The sequence below is a fragment of the Canis lupus genome, chromosome 24 (assembly GCF_048164855.1).
Source record: "Canis lupus baileyi chromosome 24, mCanLup2.hap1, whole genome shotgun sequence".
Classification (NCBI taxonomy): Eukaryota; Metazoa; Chordata; class Mammalia; order Carnivora; family Canidae; genus Canis; species Canis lupus.
The window spans coordinates 19,903,639-19,927,133 of record NC_132861.1 but is presented as its reverse complement, the minus strand read 5'-3'; the positions used below and the strand labels follow the sequence as shown (position 1 = coordinate 19,927,133).

Sequence of the window (23,495 nt, the reverse complement as noted above, 5' to 3'; positions counted from 1 at the left end):
TGTTTCCCATAGCAGCTATCCCTTGGGTGTCTCCATGGGTAGGAATCATGTGCTCTAAGTTCTAGATCTTTATCATTAGTCATGGGCATCGGGTTGATGGGCCACTGACTGTGATCTCCATTTCTTTTTTTATTCTTAAATAGGTCCCCCATTTAGGGGCACCTGGCTGGGTCCCAGGTTAGATGTAGAACTTAATTAAAAATAAGATAAGGGGTGCCTGGGTGGCTCAGTTAGTTAAACGTCTGCCTTCAGCTCAGGTCATGATCCCAGAGTCCTGGGATCAAACTCCACATCTAGCTCCCTGTTCAGTGGGGAGACTGCTTCTCCCTCTCCCTGCCTGCCACTCCGCCTGCTTGTACTCTCATATGCACATGTACGTGTTTTCTGTGTCAAATAAATACAATCTTTAAAATAAATAAAATAAATAAGAGGCACCTGGGTGGCTCAGTCTTGTTAAGCATCTAACTCTTGATTTCAGCTCAGGCTGTGGTCTAGTGATCATGGGATCCAGCCCTGCATCAGGATCTGTGGAATCTGCCTGTCCCTTTCCATCTGCTCCTCCCCCAGTGCGATCTTTCTTCTCTTAAAATCTTAAAGTCTTCCATTTCACTTTCTCTTTTAAGGCACTATTTTAAGGCACTATATGTTGTGTTTATCCATTCTTATATTCCCTTTTGGTCTTTATTTTTGACATTTTTATTTCTAATTTTTTCTTGACACCTGTGCCTTCATTTTTGAATTTTTCTAAGGCCAATCAAATTATGAATCATTTTATTTTTTTCTTTTTTGAATCTTGTTTTGAAGTAGTATGTTGCAGTCTTGATGTTTTCTGAGCATATCTTTCTTTCTTTTTTTTTTTAAAGATTTTATTTATTTATTCATAGACACAGAGAGAGAGAGGCAGAGACACAGGCAGAGGGAGAAGCAGGCTCCATGCAGGGAGCCCAACGTGGGACTCGATCCTGGGTCTCCAGGATCACACCCTGGCTGCAGGCGGCGCCAAACCACTGCGCCACCGGGGCTGCCCTGAGCATATCTTTCTAGCGTATTTTTATTATCCTTTGGATTTCTTATTCTTTTTTTCTTATAACTTGGTTGGGGATTGGCCTTGATATTTCTGTTGCTTTTTTTGTAGGTTTAATTTAGATGCCCTGAATTATTAGGAAGTGTATTTCAAGGTAGCTTTTGTACTTCAAAGAGCTTTCATCTGTTGTCTTTGTGTAGTGTTTAAAAGCTATGTCAAAAAATAAAAAAATAAATAAAAAATAAAAGCTATGTCAACCTGCTTTCTGAGGATTACCTGACTTTGTTCCCATTTTACATGTTTATCAGGACCTCTTTGCTTGTTCCTAATCTGCTTAAATTTTTATTTCCTTGTGTGGGGCCTTGTCCTTGAAGGGACCCCTGTTTAGTTTTAGGAATTTGTAGGGTCTTCCTACAGACTCCTTACACTCATCAGTTACTGAATTAGGAAAACACCTTCCAGTTTGAGTTCTTGGATTGCCCTGCTGTACCTTTCAGTGAATACTTGTTGGCTCTCTTGGGGTTGGTTCTTCTATTCTCAGGGGTATATTCTTCTATACCCCTTGCTTTGCTTTTCCTCATTTAAAAGGTTGAAACCAATTTGTCAGAACACTCATTTATTGTAGTAAAAATGTTTTTTTAATGGGTTTTCGGTTTTGCTATTTGCTTTTTTACTGGTGATTAGGAATAATCCAAAAATTACGCTGCCAGTGCTGCTATCTCTTTGTTTTCAATTCTGAAGGAAGGCCAATTTGCTGGTCTGTTTTTAATTTTTATGCTTACTATATTTTGAGTCCTAAGAAATGTGTATTCTGAGGTCATGAAAATATTTTCCTGTGTTTTCTTACAGAAGTTTTGTTGTTTTTCTTTTCATATTTAAGTCTGCGATCAATGTTGAATACATTTTTGTGCATGGTGTGGATAGAGTTTACTTTTTCATATGGCTGTCCAAATCATCTACCACCATTTATTGACAAAACTATGAATCATCCTCTCTTCGCTAAACTGCAGTAATACCTTTCCTGTAAAGGTAAACCAGGTGTTTATGTATGTGTAGTTTGGTTTCTGGGCTCTCCATTCTACTCTACTTAATGGATCTATTTGTTATCCTTTCCACAAAATCAGACTTAACTAGTTTTACAATATATATTGATAGGGCAGGGTAGGTAGATCCTCCACAAATTTGTCTCAAGAATGTGTTGGCTAACTTTTTTTGAGATTTTAAGTAATTGCCACACTCCATGTGGAGCGTGAATTTACAACCCCAAGATCAAGAGTCACATGCTTTACCGTCCAAGCCAGCCAGGCACCCGTTTGGCTATTATTCTAAGACTTTATATTTCCTATAAATATTAGACTCAGTTTGTTTCCACCAAACACAAGAAGAAACAGATTTTGACTAAGATTGTGATGAATCTACATCAGTATTGGGAGAACTGACATATTTTATGTTAGTATCAAGTCTTCCAATCTAGAAAAAGTTATTCTTGTTTTCTTCAATGTTTTATAGGCTACTGTAGAGTTTATGCGTCTGTTTTACTATATTATTTCCATGTACTTGATTTTTTGATGCTATTGTAAACAGCATTTAACTTCATTTTCTAATTGTTTATTGTTAATATATAGAACTACAATTAACTTTTAAATGTAAAAAAATTTTTTTCAACTAAGCTCTACACCCAACATGGGGCTTGAACACAACGCTGAAATCAAGAGTCACATGCTCCACTGATTCAGCTAGCCAGGCACCCCAGAAATACAATTTTAAAAATATATTGGCATTACAATTAACTCGTTAAATTCTCTTAATAATTTTAATAGTTTGCCATAGATGCTTTTAGTTTTTCTCCAGAGACAGGAATGTCAAATGCAAATTAATTTTATTCTTCCTTGCCAATCTTTACCTGCCTTATTAAACTGACTAGAACTTCAAGCAACATTGAGTAGAAGCAGTAACTGTAATTTTTGTCTTGTACTAAAACTCAGAGAAAAGTGTTATCTCACTATTAAGATAATTGTAGGTTTTTTTGAGGTTCCCCCTTTCCTAATGTTTTCCTCTATTCTTAGTTTGAGTTTTTATTATGAATGGTTATTGAGTTTTATCAAAAGCTTTTTTTCCTATCAAGATGGCTTCTATTGCTTTTGTGTGGTAAATTGTACCAACCAACTGCAAGTGTTAAACTAGCCTTTTGGGCAGCCTGGGTGGCTCAGCGGTTTAGCACTGCCTTCAGCCCACGGCATGATCCTGGAGACCTGGGATCGAGTCCTATGTCGGGCTTCCTGCATGGAGCCTGCTTCTCCTTCTGCCTCTGTCTCTCTCACAAATAAATAAATAAAATATTTAAAAAATAAAAAAATAAACTAACCTTTTATTTCTGAAATAACCCTATTTAGTTATGATGTATCATTCCTTTTATTACTGGGGTCCATTTCTAATATTTTGGTTAGTATTTTAGTATGAAAGAGATGGCCTGTAATTTTTTTTTCTTGTATTAGTCTTGTCAGGTTTTGTTGTTAAGGTATTTCTGGCCTTGTAAAACAAGTTGGGAAATACCCTTTTCTTTCTATTCTCTGGGATCAACAGAGAATAGATTTTAAGATTGGTATTATTTCTTCCTTAAAGAAGATTTCACCAGAGAAAGAATCTGAGCCTAGTTTTTTTTGTGTTAAGGCTTGTAACTGGGGATCCCTGGGTGGCGCAGCGGTTTCGCGCCTGCCTTTGACCCAGGGAGGGATCCTGGAGACCCGTGATCGAATCCCACGTCGGGCTCCCGGTGCATGGAGCCTGCTTCTCCCTCTGCCTATGTCTCTGCCTCTCTCTCTCTCTCTGTGACTATCATAAAAAAAAAAAAAAAGGCTTGTAATTTCAGTCAATTTCTTTAATAGAGACAGGGCTATTGAGATGTTCTTCTTGGGAAAGATTTCTTTTTTTTATGTAAGTGGCTTCACTGGGTGTGATGTACAGTTTTAATTCATGACCCTGAGATCAAGACCCAAACCTAGCTTGAGTTGGACACTCAACAGACTGAGCTACCCAGGTGCTCCTCCTGGGACAGATTTAAGAAGTTGTGTTTTTCAAAGGATGTGCATACTACATCAAGTCTGTCAAATTCTTTGATGTAAGTTATTCATAACCTTCTTTTTTTTTTAATTTTTATTTATTTATTTATGATAGTCACAGAGAGAGAGAGAGAGAGGCAGAGACACAGGCAGAGGGAGAAGCAGGCTCCATGCACCGGGAGCCCGACGTGGGATTCGATCCCAGGTCCCCAGGATCACGTCCTGGGCCAAAGGCAGGCGCCAAACCACTGCGCCACCCAGGGATCCCATAACCTTCTTTTTTTAATGTCCATAGGATCTCTGTGAGTTTTTTAAAGTAATCTTCAGATCCAAAATGGGGCTCAAATCACCACCCTGAGATCAAGAGTCACATGCCCTACCGACTGAGCCAGCCAGGAATACCTTCAGTGGTTCTTGATAGTGATTATTTTTGTTTTTTAAAATCAGTTTTACTGGGGGATTATTAATTTGTAAGCAAATGACTTACGAAAGTCTTTTTTAAGTCAGCTTAAAACAGGGGACTTGAACTCATAATCCTGAGATCAAAATTTGCATGCTCTATGGAGCCAGCCAAGTACCCCATGAAAGTCTTTTTAACATCTAAATGTGTATTAGTCCAATTTCCCAGGCTTTAAGTTTTCCTTGCTTTATATATCTGTAGAAGCAAACTGGATTAACTGCTCTTCATTCTAGATCTGACTTCATAATTATGTACTCTCCACGTTTAAAATCCTGTTGCCTTAAAAAAAAAAAAAAAATCACAAGCTTCTGAAAACCATGTCCTCAGTATTACACCATTATTTTCCTAAACTAACATTATCAAAAACAAAGATTTAGGTAATTGCCTTAGATTTTTCTTTTAGCTATAGCTAAATTCTCAAAATCTTTTATCTTTTTAAAGATTTTATTTATTCGTGAAAGACAGCGAGCACTGAGCACATGAACAGAGGAGGGGCAGAGGGAGAGGGAGAAGCAGGCTCTCCACTGAGCAGGGAGCCTGACTCGGGACTTGATCCCAGGATCATGATTTGAGTGGAAGGCACATGCCTAACTAACGACTGAGCCACCCAGGCACCCCTGACTCCCAAATTCGTAATCTCATCCTAACACAGTCACACTTTATAATTCAAAATTAGGGCAGGCCAGGTGGCTCAGTGGTTTAGCGCTGCCTTCAGCCCAGGGCCTGATCCTGGAGACCTGGGATCGAGTCCCATGTCAGGCTCCCGCATGGAGCCTGCTTCTCCCTCTGCCTGTGTCTCTGCCTCTTTCTCTCTCTCTTTGTGAATTTTAAAAAAAAAAAAAAAATTAGCACTATTCTACTACAATTTTGTACTTCATGTTGTTTTTGTCTACAACCTCTCCTTCCCTATTATCTGCCATTCATGATTACAGCTACTTACTTATAATGTGCCAAGGAGCTGGGAGTTTTGAACTGAAAGCAATGGGGAACTTCAAAGCTTTGAAACATAAGAGTGACATGACCTAAAATGATAAAGCATTACTCTTTCTACAGAACTTGATTGAGCTCTTTACTTCACTTTTTCACTTTTGCATCCCATGTAAGCAAATTGTATCTTGTACATATAAAAAATTTATGAGTTTTATTCATCCTATGTGAAATGAGAAAACCAATAAATTGCCATTTCCTAAGACTATTATTCTGAATTGTCCTGAATATTTTTTTTATATTGAATCAGTGGTAGAGGTTTCCTAATGCCTTTTCTCAATGAAATAAAAAGGTGAAAACAAACCATAGGTACAGTCCAGATCAATAACAAATCCTTTAACTAAGGAAGGAGATGATAAGCAAAACTTGACATGTCTTCTTCCTTCCTTCTATAGTAAGAACAGTTTTACAATTAAAAAGAAAATTTGATAATTGGAAAAAAATTATTCCCCTGCATAGAGATATTTTTATAACGTTCTGAGTTTTTTCCCCTCAACATTTCATTATGAAAAATTTCACATACCAAAAAGTAGAATGAGATTTATAATAAACACGGATAAACCTAGCATCTACATCTTTTGAATTTTTCACATTTAATTCATAACTACGTGAAAAGCTTATGGTGCCTTATAGGTGTGCAGTATGTTGAAGATACAAAAGAACTTAAAGGAGAAGATTTAATTTTGTTATCTCAATGGATAAATTTGATATTTTTAGCAAATTATCCTTAAGTAGCCGCTGGCTGATTTCATTACTTTATTTAAGATACCACTGATACAAGCGCTATCTAATATAATGTCATTCAATTACCTGTTAAATTTAATGAGATAATGGGCACATTGATCATTTGGAAAGGAACTTCAAAGTCTGTGTTACACTCTCTAGAGCATCCTCTCAGGCCTCCAAGAGTAAACTGGATTTTTGGAAACATCCCAAAGCTTCATTCAGATCCAACTCTTAAAGAATCTAAGAGTCCAGTTGTCAAAAAACCAAAATGGTTATGAATCAATGAGAATGGTTTTCTTAGGTATTCTAAAAATAGTTTTATGCACTGGCATCACTGACATAATATAAAAGTACTCCTAGTGTCACCCCACCAAAAAGAACGCAACCTCTTCTTCTCTAGTTGTTGCTCGTATGCCATTTTGTTTCACAGCTTTGAGACAAAACCCAAGTATATGTTAAGAATTTAATATATGATTATGTTGGTATTTGAAATCAGATACAAAGGGAGGATTACTACATAAAAAGTGATGAGAATACCAATCATTTAAAAATGAGAGATCCTTGATTTTCTTTTATTTCTCAAATTTCAAGCATGCAGTCTCCTTTACAGGAAAAAGAAATTGCCACAGTACCTAAAGGTTGACTTAATATATTTTTAATATTTCTTATATTTGTATTAACATAAAAATAGGTATACACTCTTTATTTTTATAGTTCTCACACAAGAGCTAAAACATTTATAAATTAAGATCAATAAAATGCAAATCACTTTAATATAAAAAATAATGCTATTTCACTCAAATAATAAAACAATGTTTTATCTAAAAGAAATAAATCACAGGTATTTGGTTTAATAGCAAAAAGCTGCAGTTTCAGATTCCATTCTACTCTCAAACTGTTTCTGAATGTTTTTACTTTAATAATGACATGAATATTCACATAGTATCTTATTCAAACTAGTATTGATAAAGACTTTCGTTCCCTCTTTCAAAGTAATCAGAACAGAAAGTTAACCAAACATGTCAACTGTTAGCCCTCAAAAGCCAATTTTAAAAGGTGTGGAAAAAATAATAATTGCCTTTATTGGGACGCCTCAGTGGCTCAGCAGATGAGGTCTGCCTTGGGCCCTGGTTGTGATCCTGGAATCCTGGTATCAGGGTCCCTGCATGGAGCCTGCTTCTCCCTCTGCCTATGTCTCTGCCTCTATCTCTGTGTGGCTCATGAGTAAATAAATAAAATCTTTAAAAGCAATAAACAAAAAAACCCCAATTGCCTTATTGAAATCTGCATTACTACTGAATCCAATTAACTTTAGAATTTGGAACAGAAACATTCTTTACTATTTACTATTATACTTATTGCTTAACAAACTGTTCAAAGTTATAGGAGCCTCACAACACAAATGGTACTGACCATTAGGGTATAGATCTTTAATAAATGTAAGATCCTGTTATGTCTAGAACCACATGTATATTACATGTACAATAGCAGCACACCATCATTTTTCTCATTCTCATGTAATCCATGTTCTGCAGCTTCCATAGTTTTATTTTTTCTCAAATCAGATTTTAATTTTGAATACTTAACACTATTATTGATATGCATTTCACTTTCCTCATGTTTACTAAGAATATGTGATAAATGCTGCCAATCTTTGCACCCATTCTCATTCTTCAGTTGATTTTTCCCTTCCCCAAAGAGTTTGCAATACAAACAAAACACAGAATCTTTTGAAGTCGAATAAAGTAACCAAGATCTAGTGGTTTTATCACCATTTGGAAGAATTCGTGTGTAGTAAGTTTCTGAAAACTTCCTCCCTGTATTATCTTTTGGAAAGTTAAAATTTCTTACTTGAGGTGGATCATTTTCAACAAGAATGTCTCGTTGTTTAGTATTCAAAATTCGGGGCCATTTACCTGGGTCTGTAGAAAGTACAACTGATATAATGGAGTCTTCTGATTTTTTCTCTTCCAGTTGCTCTTGAAATTTATCAGCTATGGTTAACACAGAAGAAGGTAAAGTTACATCCTGTTTGATCAGTAAGGTATCTGTACATTCTGCCAAAACCTGTAGCTCTGAAGTCTTTTCTTTTTGTTCTGGTAGTCCCTCTTTTTTTTCTAAAAGAGTATTCAATGGTCCATATAATTTTCTTTCATTTTCTTCTCTAACAGCATTCCTTTTTCTGTTTTCTGATGCTGACGAATTTTTTGATTTTGTTTCCATCATCTGGGGAGAAAGACATTACAATTTTTATCTTAGAACTGTTACAAAGAAGGGCAACTAGGTGGCTCGTCAGTTAAGCGCCTGCCTTTGGCTAAGGTCATGATCCCAGCATCCTAGGATCAAGCCCCAAGTCCGGCTCCCTGCTCCTTAGGGAGCTTGCTTCTCCCTCTCCCTCTGCCCTATCCTTTCACCACTTGTGCTCTCACACTCTCTCTGAAATAAATAAATAAAATCTAAATTAAAAAAAAAATTGTTAAAAGGATCAATGTATATACAAATGCCCAATAAACATGTGAAAAGCTGATCATCTGTCATCAAAGAAATACAAATCTGGGATGCCTGGATGGCTCAGTGAGCATCTGCCTTTGGCTCAGGTCCTGATCCCCGTGTCCTGGGATCAAGTCCCATGTCAGTCTCCTTGCAGGTAGCCCATTTCTCCTTCTGCCTATGTCTCTAGGTCTCTGTCTCTCTCATGAATAAATAAATAGAATCTTAAAAAAAAAAAAAAAATCAAAACCACCACATGCCACTTCACACCCACTATTATGGCTATATAATGACTAGTGTTGGCAAAGATGTGGAAAAATCGAAACTTTCCTAAGGTGCTAATGCAGATCTAGAATGATACAGGTGCCTTGGAAAACAGCCTAGCAATACCTTATGAACCACCAATATCGGAATGAAAATATATGTCTATACAGATCTGTAAAAAGTGTTCACAGCAACATATTCATAATATAATAGTCAAAATGTAAAAATAACCCAAATGTCCATTACTCATGGATAAATACAAAATGTGGGGGGAAAATGTGTGTGTTATCCATACAACAGAATATTATTTGGCAATAACAAGTGAAGTTATATGCTACAATATGGATAAGCCTTGAAAACAGTATGATAAGTAAAAACCAATCACAAGGTATCACATATGATTCCATTTAATTGAGACATAGAACTGATTTTAGAGTCAACAAAATAAAATTAAAAAAATTTCAGAATAACAAACATATAGTACACAATCTGAATGGTATCCTATTGGCTGTGATATCTTTGTATACAGCACAATTCCAAAGGTGCATTTGATAATGTTTAAAAAACTAAGAACTTTTGGACCCCTGGGTGGCTCAGTCAATTAAGTGTCCAACTCTTGATTTTGGCTCAGGTTGTGATCTTAAGGTTGTGAGATCACATTGGGCTTCATACTCAGTGCAGAGTCTGCTTGAGATTCTCTCTCTCTTGGTCCCTCCCCCTACTTGCTCTTTTTTTCTCTAAACTAAGTAAATCTTTAAAAACAAAACAAAACAGAACAAAACCCCAAACTCCACTCCCAAAAACCCCAACTAAAAGCTTCGTTTTGATTTAACCCTAAAAGCAACATTGGCAGCACTGAATTAAAAAAGCAGGAGCAAAAAAAAAAAAAAAAAAAAGCAGGAGCAACATAATCAAATTCGTATTTAGAAACATTGCTCTGATTGTATTATAGATTTCTAACTGTAAGGAAGACCAAGGGTACAGAAACACTCAGGAGCTATAGTAGTTTAGTTCTGGCAAGACATGATGGTGGCTACATCTAAGATTGTAGGAGTAGAGATAGGATATAGTTGACCTATCTGAATTATTGGTAACTGAATGGCTCTGGATGCTAAGGTAAGGAAGAAGGAGTAAAGACTGACCCTAAGTTTCTGTCTGGGCATCTACCTGAATGGTAGGATCACTTAATTGATATAGGAAGCAGAATGAAAGTAAATTTGGAGTTTCAGTTTTAGAGAAGTATCTGACGTATTTGTGGAAAATTCAAATGGAGATTACAAATGGATTAGTCTGAAATTTAAAAAATTAGTATCTATACACAGAAGAAAAATTCAAAAACACCAAAAAAAAGGAAAAAGAAAATATATCTATAGATATATTTTGGAAGTTTATAAAAATCTATTAATTAAAACTTTGAGATTGGATGAAACCGTATTGAAAGAGTATATAAAAAAGCCAACAGAAGGCCAACGACTATAGTTAGTGATTTGTGTTTTATTTTATTTTATTTTTTGTGTGTGTTTTATTTTTTTAAGAATGCTATTTATTTTTTTTGAGAGAGAGAGAGAGGGAGAGAATGAGAGAGAACATGAGCAGGGAGGCTGATATGGGGCTTGATCCCAAGACCCTGGGACCATGACCTGAGCCAAAGGCAGACGCTTAACTGACTGAGCCACCCAGGCATCTCCAGTTAGTGTTATTTTTCTCTATAACCAAACCCAAGCATTGGTCTTGTTTCTCCTTCCTGAAGTTTCCCAGTAATGAATAGGTATTCAACTTGTTATAGTCATAATTTTCAGTGGATGGGCCATGTCCCAACTGTATGACCTTGGATAAGTTACCTGACCACTGAAGCTTCAATTTCCTTGGCAATAAAATGAGAGACTGTTGACATGATTAAATGCAAAAATACATGTAAAATTGTATCTGCCACCATAGTAAACTCATGTTAGCTATTATTGGCATAAACTTTAAGAAAGAGACCTGTGATTATTTGACAATCACCTAATACAGTCTAATAGCAAAGAACTAATAAGAGGACAAAGGTGGCTGATCCAAAGGGTCATGGGTTTTCTGCTTTATAGTCTAGGTTCCAAGATTAAACTGGTTGTATCTTTCCCTGTGTCTTCAGGCACTCTTTCCAGGAACATTCATCTGAGATTCTCTGAAAATGAAGTTCAAAAATACTCTAATACAGTACTACATCTCTCACAACCAACATTTTTACTGATGACCTGGGTGAAAACTGAAGCTAAAAGGCAGGTGAGATTGCCACCACCAATTAACTAAAGCCCCTTAAAAAACAGGAGGAGGGGATCCCTGGGTGGCTTAGCGGTTTAGAGCCTGCCTTCAGCCCAGGGTGCAATCCTGGAGTCCCAGGATGGAGTCCCACATCGGGCTCCCTGCATGGAGCCTGCTTCTCCCTCTGCCTGTGTCTCTGCCTCTCTCTCTCTCTATGTCCATCATGAATTAAAAAAAAAAAAAAAAAAAAAAAACCAGGAGGAAAAAAATACAAGAAACTATCAAGAAGAAGAACACTATATTTATTAACAGAAACTCATTTCATTCTCAGAAATGTCCCAGTTAGATGGTTAAATCAATCCACATGTAAGGCTACTTATTCTGAAGATTACTAAATTGAATCAGATATAGATCCTGGGCTCAAGGAACCTATAGCTTCTTAAGGGAGATAAGGCACACAGATACTTAAATATTCATGTCAGATGCAATTGAGCAAAATGAGGTTTTACATACGAGGTCAAATTGAGCTATGTGACTCTGGATAAGACACTTTTTCTGAACTTCAACATCTTTAACATATTGTAAGGGTTTTACTTAATCAAAATTGAACATATATTTAGTATAAGGCAACTAGTTATACCTGGTTAATTAAAACAGAGTGCTACACTACCACTTTTTCCCATTTTTCCTTTCCCAGAAGTTAATCACTTTCAACATCATTAGCTGATTCATTTGGTGTTTATGTCCAAATATCAAAGTAACAAGTCTGTATCACTATTTACTGGTTTTACTCCCAGTTTTAGGCATCACAAATTGGCTTTTCAATGAGGAAGATGGAAATTTAGTTTTCCTCCATTTTACCGTATTTACCATGCACACCAATCAGCCACACCTAGTTATCCTCGGTTGTAGATTTCTCAACTTTGGCGCTACTGATATCTCGGGCCAGATAATTTGTTATGAGGGACAGTCCTGTGTATTGCAGGATGTTTAGCAGCATCCTTGGCCCCTAACCAGTAGATGCCAATAGCACTACCCCAGCTATGATAATGAAAAATGTTTGGATGTAGTTGCCAAATGTTCATAGGGAAGAAAATGACCTCTGGGTAGGTCATTGGGTAAAACCAAGATTCAATCATTGCATTTTACAATTGTATATGCTATTCTTAGATAAACTACAAGATTTCAGTTTTTCCTTAAAGTCTTCTCACATTATTAAGACTTTCAATTGTGAGAAGGCTTGCCACTAACCACTAATGAGGTGGTGGTGGTGGGGGGAAGAGTACATTTATAAAAGTTCTGTATTATATGGAAATATTTTTCTTGTATTTGCCAACTGTTTATGAGCTAGTTTGCATCACTAAGATACACACAGTAGAATGGAAAGACTTTCTTTTGGGGATCAATTGACAAACAATATACTAATTCAAGAAAATCTGGGTAAACAGTTGCTGCTGATTTTGAGTATGTGTATTTTCTCGTTTTTACTTCCTTTGGTGTTCACTTGGAGTAAAACGTAGGTATTCTATGTACAAGGTTCATGCTCTTCAGATGATACGCATTACATTCGTCTAAAGTTCATGAGCTCACTGTCTTTTACTTAGCAAAAACTCATGGTCTAAGGAAATACAAATAAGTCATCCACTAAAAAAAAAAAAAAAAAAAAGGCTTATAAAAAATATTGGTTTATTACCAAATCAGAAGTTCATTGTTGTTTTTGCCATATACAATTTTGAAAAGATAACAAACCTATGCTAAGTCTTTTTCCCCTAATTTTAAACTGCTCATCATTCTCTTCTGTTAGCCACATCCAACAGTTATGGGCCAACAAGCACATGAAAAAATGTTCCAAATCACTTGTCATCAGAGAAATACAAATCAAAACCACAATAAGATACCACTTTACACCAGTCAGAATGGCTAAAATTAACAAGACAGGAAACAGATGTTGGCGGAGGATGTGGAGAAAGGGGAACCTCTTACACTGTTGGTAGAAATGCAAGCTGGTGCAGCCACTCTGGAGAATAGTATGGAGGTTCCTCAAGAAGTTTAAAAGTAGAGCTACCCTATGACCCAGCAATTGCACTACTGGGTTTTTACCCCAAAGATACAGATGCTGCGAAATGAAGGGGCACCTATACCCCAATGTTCATAGCAGCCATGTCCACAATAGCCAAACTGTGGAAGGAGCCATGATGTCCTTCAACAGGTGAATGGATAAAGAAGATGTGGTTTATATACACAATGGAATATTACTCAGCCATCAGAAAGGATGAATACCTACCATTTACATCAACATGGATGGAACTACAGGATATTATGCTGAGTGAAATAAGTCAATCAGAGATGGACAATCATCTTATGGTTTCACTAATATGTGGGATATAAGAAATAGTGAAAGAGACTGTAAGAGGAGGAGGGGAAATTGAGTGGGAAAAATTAAAGAGGGAGACCAATCATGAGAGACTCCTAACTCTGGGACAAAACAAAGGTTGCAGGAAGGGGAGGAGGACAAGGGGATGGCATAGTTACGTGACAGGCATTAAAGAGAGCACATGATGAAATGAGCACTGGATGTTACACTATATGTTGGAAATTTATTTTATGTCAAAAAAATACTAAAATATAAAACAGTGGAAGAATAAAAACAAATGAGATAATGGTATATATAAAGAATATAATAAAAATAACATAAATAAGCCTTTCTTTTAAAAACTTAAAAGGTGAGGTACCTAGGTGGCTCAGTTGGTTAAATGTCTGCCTTCTGCTCAGGTCATGATCCCAGGGTCCTGGGATCAAGCCCTGCACAGGACTCTCTGTTCAGTAGGGAGTGTGTTCTCCCTTTCCCTCTGCCCCCACCCTGTGCACACATATTCTCTCTATCATGTCTGTCTCAAATAAAGAAATAAAACTTTAAAAAAATTAAAGACTTAAAAGTTAATTATAGGCACCTATTGTCTCTTCTGTTTTTTTCTTTTTATAAGATTTTTAAATTTATTTATTCATGAGACACACAGATAGAGAGGCAGAGACATCAGAGACATTGGCAGAGGGAGAAGTAGGCTCCGTGCAGGGACTCTGATGCGGGACTTGATCCCAGGACCCCGGGATCACGCCTTGAGCCAATGGCAGATGCTCAATTGCTGAGCCACCCAGGCATCCCTCTTCTACTGTTTAAAAAGCCTTGCACACCTCAGGGTTACTTCTCCCTGACACTAACCAGTTAAATCCTTATCCAGTGAAATAGGTTTTACATTTATGATCCATATTGAATAAATTTTTGTGTATGGGGAAGAAATGGGGTCAAGGTGCATTTATTTCCATATAACCAAAACTCATCCTAGCATTGCTTTTTAAAAAGATCTTACCTTTCCCATCAAAATGATTTTGGTACCAAGTGACAGAAGATAGTGGAGTAGGAGGGTCTTAGGCTCACCTTATTCCACAGACACAAGAGAACAGCTATATCTACACTAACTTAAATGACCTATAAAGACTGGCAGAATAGACCTTCCATGGCTAAACACTGAGAGAAGTCCACATCAAAAAGAGATGCACTTGGGAACCAAACACCCAGTATAACTAACCACAATCAGGAGGGACATAGCAAGCATGGAGAAGAGAGGCTCAGATCCCACACAGGGCACCCTACGCACTGGGGATCTGTCCTGGGAAGATGAGTTGCTGTAACATGTGGCTTTGAAAATCAGCAGAGCTCAACTTGAGAAGTTTTTTTTTTTTTTTAGAAGATGTATTTATTCATGAGAGACACACAGAGAGAGGCAGAGACACGGGCAGAGAGAGAAGCAGGTTCTATGCATGGAGCCCGATGCGGGACTCAATCCTGGAATCCCAGGTTCACACCCTAAGCCAAAGGCAGACGCTCAACCACTGAGCCACCCAGGTGGCCCCAGGTTTAGAAGCTTTTTTTTTTCTTTTAAGATTTTATTTATTTATGAGAGACAGAGAGAGAGAGAGAGAGAGAGGCAGAGACACAGGCAGAGGGAGAAGCAGGCTCCATGCAGGAAGCCTGATGTAGGACTGGATGCCGGGAGACATGGCAGCGCTAAATCGCTGAGGCACCCAGGCTGCCCAGAAGCTTTAAAAATCAGTAGCACTTAGTTGAACCACTATAGGATTAGGCCCCTTTCCTTGCACCCCTCCCTTTCCTCCTACAGTCAGCTGAGAAAGGGGAGGGGACTTTAGTAGTCTTTGTGATAGGGCTTACCAGCTCTGTTCCCTCCTCCCCATTGCACCTTCTTGGGGTATTTGGGGCCACCAGGTAAGGGTATGGTCCCATACCCTGATCCTGACCCCCTATATTCCTGCCATGTTATGTCTGGCTCATCTCTGCCTGAATAAAGTAATGCCTCTGCCTTAAAAAAAAAAAAAAAAAAAAAAAAATTAGTGGGCTCAATTCTGAGAGCTATAAAAATCAGTAGGCTTAACTCTGGGATAGCTGGAAAGTGACAGGAAATTGAGTCTTCACCCTTAAAGGGCCAGCATGCTACATAACATGACCTGAGACACAGAAGAAAAGTAGCAGTTTAAAAACCATCTGAAGTACACATGAAAATTTACTGACTTGTCTTATTAGAAGGTGTGCCAGAGGGGCAGGGATTTGCAGATTACTCTAAGAAAAGTGCTGGTGGGTACCATTCCTTCTCATCCTAGTCTAGATAACTGGTCACTTGCAAGAGTCACCACAAACACTCTCCATCTACTGTGCTAGCACTGTGTGCTTGCCCCATCCAACCAGGCAGCCTCAGCTGGAACTGGCACCACTCTAAAACGATTGCTACCTGGAAAAAGGTGGGGGGGAAATAAGCCCATACACCATGCCTGCAGTTCTTGTGCTGGGAACCTGACCTGGCTGCTTGCTGAGGGTGCAAAACCTGCTCTTTGATGTACCTATAGCTGTGACAGAAAAGCTAACAGCAGACTGCTAGGCTGACAGCCACCCTGCCCACCAAAGAGACCATGACAGCAGCCTACAGCAGTCATGACATCACGACAGGTTCTTCAACGGCACTGGGAGCAAACCCTGTGCAGCGCACCCACAGGAAACAGAGTGATTATAGGTGGCTGGGCTGAAGGCAGCCATGGCTCAGTCACAACAGGAGGGAACACACAACCCACATCCAGAGCACCTGGTTCTGGTAACCAGAAAGATCATGTGAAGGACTCTCCTACATAAGGCCACTGTTTTCAAGATCAGGAGATGTAGTTGACCTTCCTAATACATAGAAACAAATACAGAAAATTAGACAAGACAGAGAAATATAACCCAAATGAAAGAACAGGACAGAATTACAATAAAAAAACTAAATGAAATGGAGATAAACAATATGCCTGATGAAAAATTTAAAGTGATGGTCATAAAGATACTCAGTAGACTTGAGAAAAGAGTGGATGAATTCATAAGATCTTCAACAAAGAAAGAAAATACAAAAATGAACCAATCGGAGCTGAAGAATTCAGTAAATGAAATAGTATCAACAGCAGATTAAAGGAAGGAGAAGAACAGATCAGGAATCTGGAAGTGTAATGGCAATCATTCAAGATAAACAGCAAAAAGAAAAAAGAATAAAAAATGAGAATAGATTAAGGAAACTGCAACATCATTAAGCATAACATTTATAGTATAAGGATTAAAGAAAGAAACTAATTTCAAGAAACAACAGCTGAAAACATCCCTAATCTGGTGAGCAAACAGGTCTAGGAAGCAGAGAGAGAGCCCTTAACAAGATAAACCCAAGAAGGTCCACACTAAGACACATAATAACCAAATGGCAAAAAGTAATGATAAATACAGAACTTTTATAGCAGCAAAACAGTTACAAACAAGGGAAGCCCCAAAGGCAATCAGCTGATTTTTCAGCAGAAATTCTGCAGGTCAAAAGAAAGTGGCATGATACATTCAAAGATACATGATACATTCAAAGCTGAAAGAAGAAATCTATAACCAAGCCCAGCAAGATTATCACTCAGAATAGGAAAAATAGTTTCCCAAACAAAAGTTAAAGGAGTTCATCATCACTAAGCCAGCCTTACAAGAAGTGTTAAACGGAATTTTCTCTTATTTTAAAGATTTGAGAGAGCGAGCGAGCACCTGTGGGGGCGTTGAGGGAGGCAGGGGAGAAGACAGGGAGAGAATCAGAGAGGGGAAGCAGACTCCTGGTGGAGCACAGAGCCCAACATTGGGCTCAATCCCAGGACCCTGAGATCATGACCTGAGCTGAAGGCAGATGCTTAACCGACTGAGCCACCCAGGCACCCTATAAGAAATGTTAAAGGGAATTCTTTAACTGAAAAGGCCATCAATCGAAGAAACTTTTTTTTTTTTAAGATTTAATTTATTTATTCATGAGACACAAAGAGAGACAGAGGCAGAGACAAAGGCAGAGGGAGAAACAGTTTCCATGCAGGGAGCCCTGGGCCAAAGGCAAGCACTAAATCGCTGAGCCACCCAGGCGTCCCTCGAAGAAAATTATGAAAAGAAGAAATTTCACAAGTAAAAGCAAATACATAGTAAAGGTAGTGGATTAATCACTTATGAAGCCAGTATGGAGATTAAAACAAAAAAAGTAGTAAAATCTATTAAATCTACAAAAATTAGTCTAGGAATAGACAAAAGGACGTAATTAAAATGACATCATATACATAAAATGTGGAAAGTGTACTAAAGATGTAGGGTCTTCAGAATATGTTCAAAATAAAGCGACCATCAACTTAACAGAGACTGCTATACACATAAGATGCTATATATGAACCCAATGGTAACCACAAATAAAAAACCTGTCATACACAAAATCATAGAGAAAGGAATCCAAGCATAACATTAAAGAAATCCATCAAACCGCAAGAGAGGGACATAACAATTGTAAATATCTATGTACAAAATACAGAAACATCTAAATACATAAAGCAAACATTAACAGATATAAAGGAAAAATTGGTAGTAATAGAGAGGACATTAACACCTCACTTGCATCAATGGATAAATCATCTAGACTGCATATCTACAAGAAAACTGTGGCTTTGAATGACATATTAGACCAGATGGACTAAACAGGTATATATAGAATATTCCATCCCAAACCAGCAAAATTCACATTCTTTTCAAGTGCACGTGGGAACACGACAGATCACGTGTTAGGCCACAAAGTAAGTCTCAATAAATTTAAGACTGAAATCATATCAAGTATCTCTGATAACAACAGTATGAAACTACAAATCAATTATAAGAAAAAAAATGGGAAAAAACAAACAGAGGCTAAAAAACAGGCTAACTAAACAATGAATGGGTCAATGAAGAAATGAGAGAAAATAAAAAATACATGGAGACAAATGAAAATGAAATAGTCCAAAATCTTTGGGACTCAGCAAAAAGCCATTCTAAGAGGGAAGTTTATAGTACTTGAAAAAGCAAAACAAATCTCAAATCTAACCTAGCAAATCTAATCTAATCTAGCAAAAAGTCCAAAGCTAGTAGAAAGAGAATAACAGAGTAAAAATAAATTTAAATAGATTTTAAAAAATAGAAAAGACCATTTGAAAAGATAAAACAGAATAACTGATAAAGCATTAGCCACTCATCAAGAAAAAAAGAATACTCAAAATCAGAAATGTAGAAGAAATAATGACATTTCAGAAACACGAGAGATTATATTAAAGAGTATTATGAAAAATTATATGCCAAAACCTGGACAACCTAGAAGAAACGGGTAAATTCCTAGAAACATATAATCTTACTGGAAGAAATAGAAAAAAAATTTTTTTTAAACCCAGGAGCACAAGTGTTTTTTTTTTTTTTTTTTTTTTTTAAGTTTATTTATTTATTCATGAAAGACAGAGAGAGAGAGAGAAACAGAGACATAGGCAGAGGGAGAAGCAGGCTCCATGAAGGGAGCCTGATGTGGGACTCAATCCTGGATCCCGGGATCAGGCCGAGCCAAAGGCAGACGCTCAACTGCTGAGCCACAACAGGCGTCCCAGAAATAGAAAATCTGAATAAATGAATTACTAGTAATTAAATTGAATCAGTAATAAAAAAATTCTCAACAATCTAAAGTCAGGACTGGCTTCACAGGTGAATTCTACCAAACATTTAAGAAAAGTTAATACCTATTCTTCTCAAACTACTCTAAAAAATTGAATAGGAAGGAAAACTGGCTTAGAATAATCAATTGATTTCAATACTCACTTGAGATGGGACAGCTCAATGATAGCTTGACAAAAAAGATTCTAAGATAAATCTCGTTAATGTAAGCTGACAGGGAGAAGCCACTATATACTTGATCATTTAAAATGCATTGAAAAGAATTACCTGTTTATATTCATTAACACAACCTTGGCAGCAAAATCTTGTCTGCTGACCTTCAACGATCAGGACATTGTTTCCAGCACTTTTACTGGGCAAGTACTCTCCACATTGTTCACAGCAATTCATTATTAAACCATTGGCCAGCCTGTACTTATTGAAGCACTGGTTACTGCACAGTTTATGTATTACATTATTAACGCTGACTTCATGGCGAATCTAAAAGAAAAGCCAGAATTTATTACATAAATGAGTCAGATTAGCACAGTTAACAATAAGATACCTGTTTCTTAAAAAACAAAACAAATCAACTTCTAGTAATTTCTCAATGGAAGAAATATTCAGGGAAAAGACTATAAAAAGCACATTTTGTTATTCTTTCATTTTTTATCACCGATTCCTTTGTAAAATCATCTTTTGATTTTATAAAAGAGAAAAAGTAAGATTCATAGAAAAAACTATAAAAACAGTATTTACTTCCCCAGAGACACTTAAGAACTAGAAGAAATGAACTGTTTTAGAAGACTTTGATATGGGGATGCCTGGATGGCTCAGTGGTTGAGCATATGCCTTTGGCTTGGGGCCTGATCCCGGGATTCCAGGACTGGGTCCCACATCAGGCTTCCTACATGGAGCCTGCTTCTTCCTCTACATGTGTCTCTGCCTCTCTCTGTCTTTCATGAGTAAATAAATAAAATCTTAAAAAAAAAAAAAGACTTTGATATCTGCTTAAAAGAAATAGATTGGGAATTTCTGGATTATAAACATCATTGCCCTAGAAAATTCATGAGAGGGACTAAAAGAATCAATACTATCGTACTCAGGATGGTGTCTCTATATACATAATTAAGGTAGTTCTTGCTTTCCTCAGTTCTGTGGTAATGGAGATTAAATTGTATCAATTTGCAAGGCTCTGGGAAACACCAAATTCAGTTACCAAAGACTGTGTTATGTGAAGACTGTGTGTATGAATGTTTTGTCTTTCAGCAACTGGAAAGGTGGTAATACCACCTAAGAAATGTGAAGTTACCAACATACACTCCACTTGTTCTACATATTCTTGTACAAGGATTGGTTGTATTCTTCATGTCCTGAACCTACACTTTTATTTAGAGTGGCTAATAAGAACAAAATTCAGGGATCCCTGGGTGGTGCAGCGGTTTGGCGCCTGCCTTTGGCCCAGGGCGCGATCCTGGAGACCCGGGATCGAATCCCACGTCGGGCTCCCGGTGCATGGAGCCTGCTTCTCCCTCTGCCTATGTCTCTGCCTCTCTCTCTCTCTGTGACTATCATAAATAAATAAAAAACTTAAAAAAAAAAAAAAAAAGAACAAAATTCACCACAGAGCTATTGTTTTGTTTAGGAGTATATCCAATTCCATGGAAATTGCCATGTACTTTCCATAACATGCAAATGGGAAATTTATTCCTAAGAGGGTTAGTTCTATCATATCCTTATTCTTCTCTTTAACTTTATCGTGTAGATCCAGGACAGGTGTATCATGTAGATGGCAGAGCATATAATAACACTTCAGCTAGAATTATCCCTGTTCATCTAGATAATAACTGAAATAAGATAAAAATTCACACCTCTGTTAGTTTACTACAGATTATGCATCTTGATTTATTAACTTTTTTTCTAAGATTCTGGTTGTCTTCATAGGGAGACAAAGACGTACTACTACAAAATTCTTGGGAGGATTCTCTTGACTCAACTTGAACAGCAGAAGCCTTTTTTGTAGGTACATCTCTGAAACAAGGGACACACACAAGAATGTTGCATTTTAATAAAAGTCAAATATATGAACAATAAACAGTATTTTTCACTTTTTCTAATTTAATCCTAGGAATCAACTATAATTTTTGGATCTAACAAAACCCACTTTTTGGTTTCATTGTCAAGAGCTCCTTCCTTACTAATATGGCAAGAGATGATTTGGAGGTAAAAACATTTTGTAGCATAAGACCCCTGTCACAGGTTATTATGACTTTTTGAAGCATTCAAAAATGTGGCAGCAATTTTATAGAACTAAGGTAAAAGTTGGGGAGGGATGAAGCAAGCGGCAGGGAGAGGATTAATTAATTCCTATACCTGCACTCCATTTTCCTGCGAAGAATAAGGACAGTACAAATGAACCCATAGCTGATACATCCATAGGAAAACTCAAGCTCAAAAACCTTCAAGATACCTCTGCAATAATTGCATCCATTAATTTATGCAGCTCTCCAATTACATTCAACACACATCTATACTGCTAGTATTCAACTACATGAAGTCATGTTAAAAAGTACAGCTTACTTTTTACTTATTATGTTGCGTTTCTTTGAAGTGCGCTTATGAGAGAAGGAAGAAAGGCAGGTGGTAGAACAAAAGAGGTGAACTGATCCTTTTCGTTGATAAGCTGTCTGTCCTTTCTGTAAAGGCTTTTTGCAATGTGCACAAGTAATTTTAGCTGGTTTTGTAAGTTGCTGTTGGACTGAAGACTGGAAAATCTGTTTAGGAAGGGAGGCCACTGGTGATAAAAAATCTACACCTGGCTGTTTCTGATTACGGGGAAATGATGCTGACTGGGAGATCCAAGAATCTTAAAAATAAAACACACAGAAGAAAAGTCATGGAATAATTCAAAATTCACATCCAAGAAATATTTTAAATTTTCATTTTGCTTAACTTTAAGAGGATGAGGCAGCCCTGTAATCAAGTGGTTAAGACAGGCAGCCCTGTTGCACAATCCCAGAGGAATTCTCCACTTTGTATTCTTTTTTTCTTTTTTGGAGAATCTTAAGCAGGCTCTAGGCCCACTGTGGAGCCTGACAGGCAGGCTCAATCTCACAACCCTGAGATTATAACCTGAGCTGAAATCAAGACTTGGATGCTTAACTGACTAAGCCACCCAGGTGCCCCTCCACTTTGCATTCAGTGAATGACACTACTGTGCCAAAAATATAAATAGTGGCCCTTGAATCAGGCAATGTGGTAATCATCATCACTTAAGTCAGAGACCCCAGGTTCAAAAATGCATCTTCTATGCTTACTTTAAGATCATGAAAAAATATATTAAATTGTGTTTTGTTGGTTTTCTCAGCTACAAACTGGTAACGATACCTAACTCATTAGATTGTTACAAAGACTAAATGAGATAATGCATATAGTAAAGCACTATGTTTGGTACATAGGGCACTTGCAAAAAAATATTAACCACTTTTTCTTCTTGAAGAGAAAAGTATTAAAACATAAAATAAAGCAGCTCTGCAAATCAGAGATAACTATATCAGAACTCTGGGATCATGATCTGAGCTGAAGGCAGACACTTAATGAACCGAGCCACCCAGGTACTCCCTGCTCCAAATTCTTTTTAAGGCAACTCATTCTACAATTCCTTCCCAGTCTTCTAAATATTATTCCATAATCATTAATATAGGTGATGGGTTACTCTGGAAAGACTCAGCCTTCCTAACTTCACATAGGGACTCCTCCATCATATATTATTGTTAGCTTCAAAATGGTAAAATATGATGTATAGGTAAAACAATGTTTCTCAAACTTTAACATGCAAGAGATCACATGGGAATCTTGTTTAAACAGAGAATCTATTGGTGCCTGGCTGGCTCAGGTGGTAGAGCATGTGACTCTTGATCTCTGGCTTTTGAATTCAAGCCCCAGGATGGTTACAGAGAATACTTAAAAATAAAATCATATATATTTATATATATTTTTTCATTCATTCAAAATCAATAGGTCTAGGGGCACCTGGGTGGCTCAGTGGTTGAGCGTCTGCCTTTAGCTCAGGGCGTGATCCCCGGGTTCTGGGACTGAGTCCCGCATCGGGCTCCCTGCATTGAGCCTGCTTCTCTCTCTGCCTGTCTCTGCCTCTCTCCCTGTCTCTCATGAGTAAATAAATTCTTTAAAAAACAAAAACAA

The 23,495-nt window shown here is 37.3% G+C and overlaps 1 protein-coding gene across 40 annotated transcripts in view; it reads right to left on the bottom strand.

Moving 5' to 3' along the window:
- The window catches only part of LOC140615859 (zinc finger MYM-type protein 5-like), a 179,739-nt gene that overhangs the window by 131,030 nt on the left and 25,214 nt on the right, over positions 1–23,495 (bottom strand). For 28 of the 40 annotated variants that reach the window (XM_072795859.1, XM_072795872.1, XM_072795878.1 and 25 more), the window contains 4 exons: positions 21,873–22,158; positions 21,164–21,323; positions 19,581–19,793; positions 6,896–8,482 (listed from right to left, as the gene is read on the bottom strand). In XM_072795859.1, the coding sequence (XP_072651960.1) occupies positions 7,730–8,482; positions 19,581–19,793; positions 21,164–21,323; positions 21,873–22,158 (1,412 nt within the window). In that variant the 3' untranslated portion in view covers positions 6,896–7,729. Of the gene's footprint in view, positions 1–6,340; positions 6,497–6,895; positions 8,483–19,580; positions 19,794–21,163; positions 21,324–21,872; positions 22,159–23,495 lie in introns of those variants that run through there. The other 12 variants (XR_012016365.1, XR_012016366.1, XR_012016364.1 and 9 more) reach the window with 6 other exon arrangements.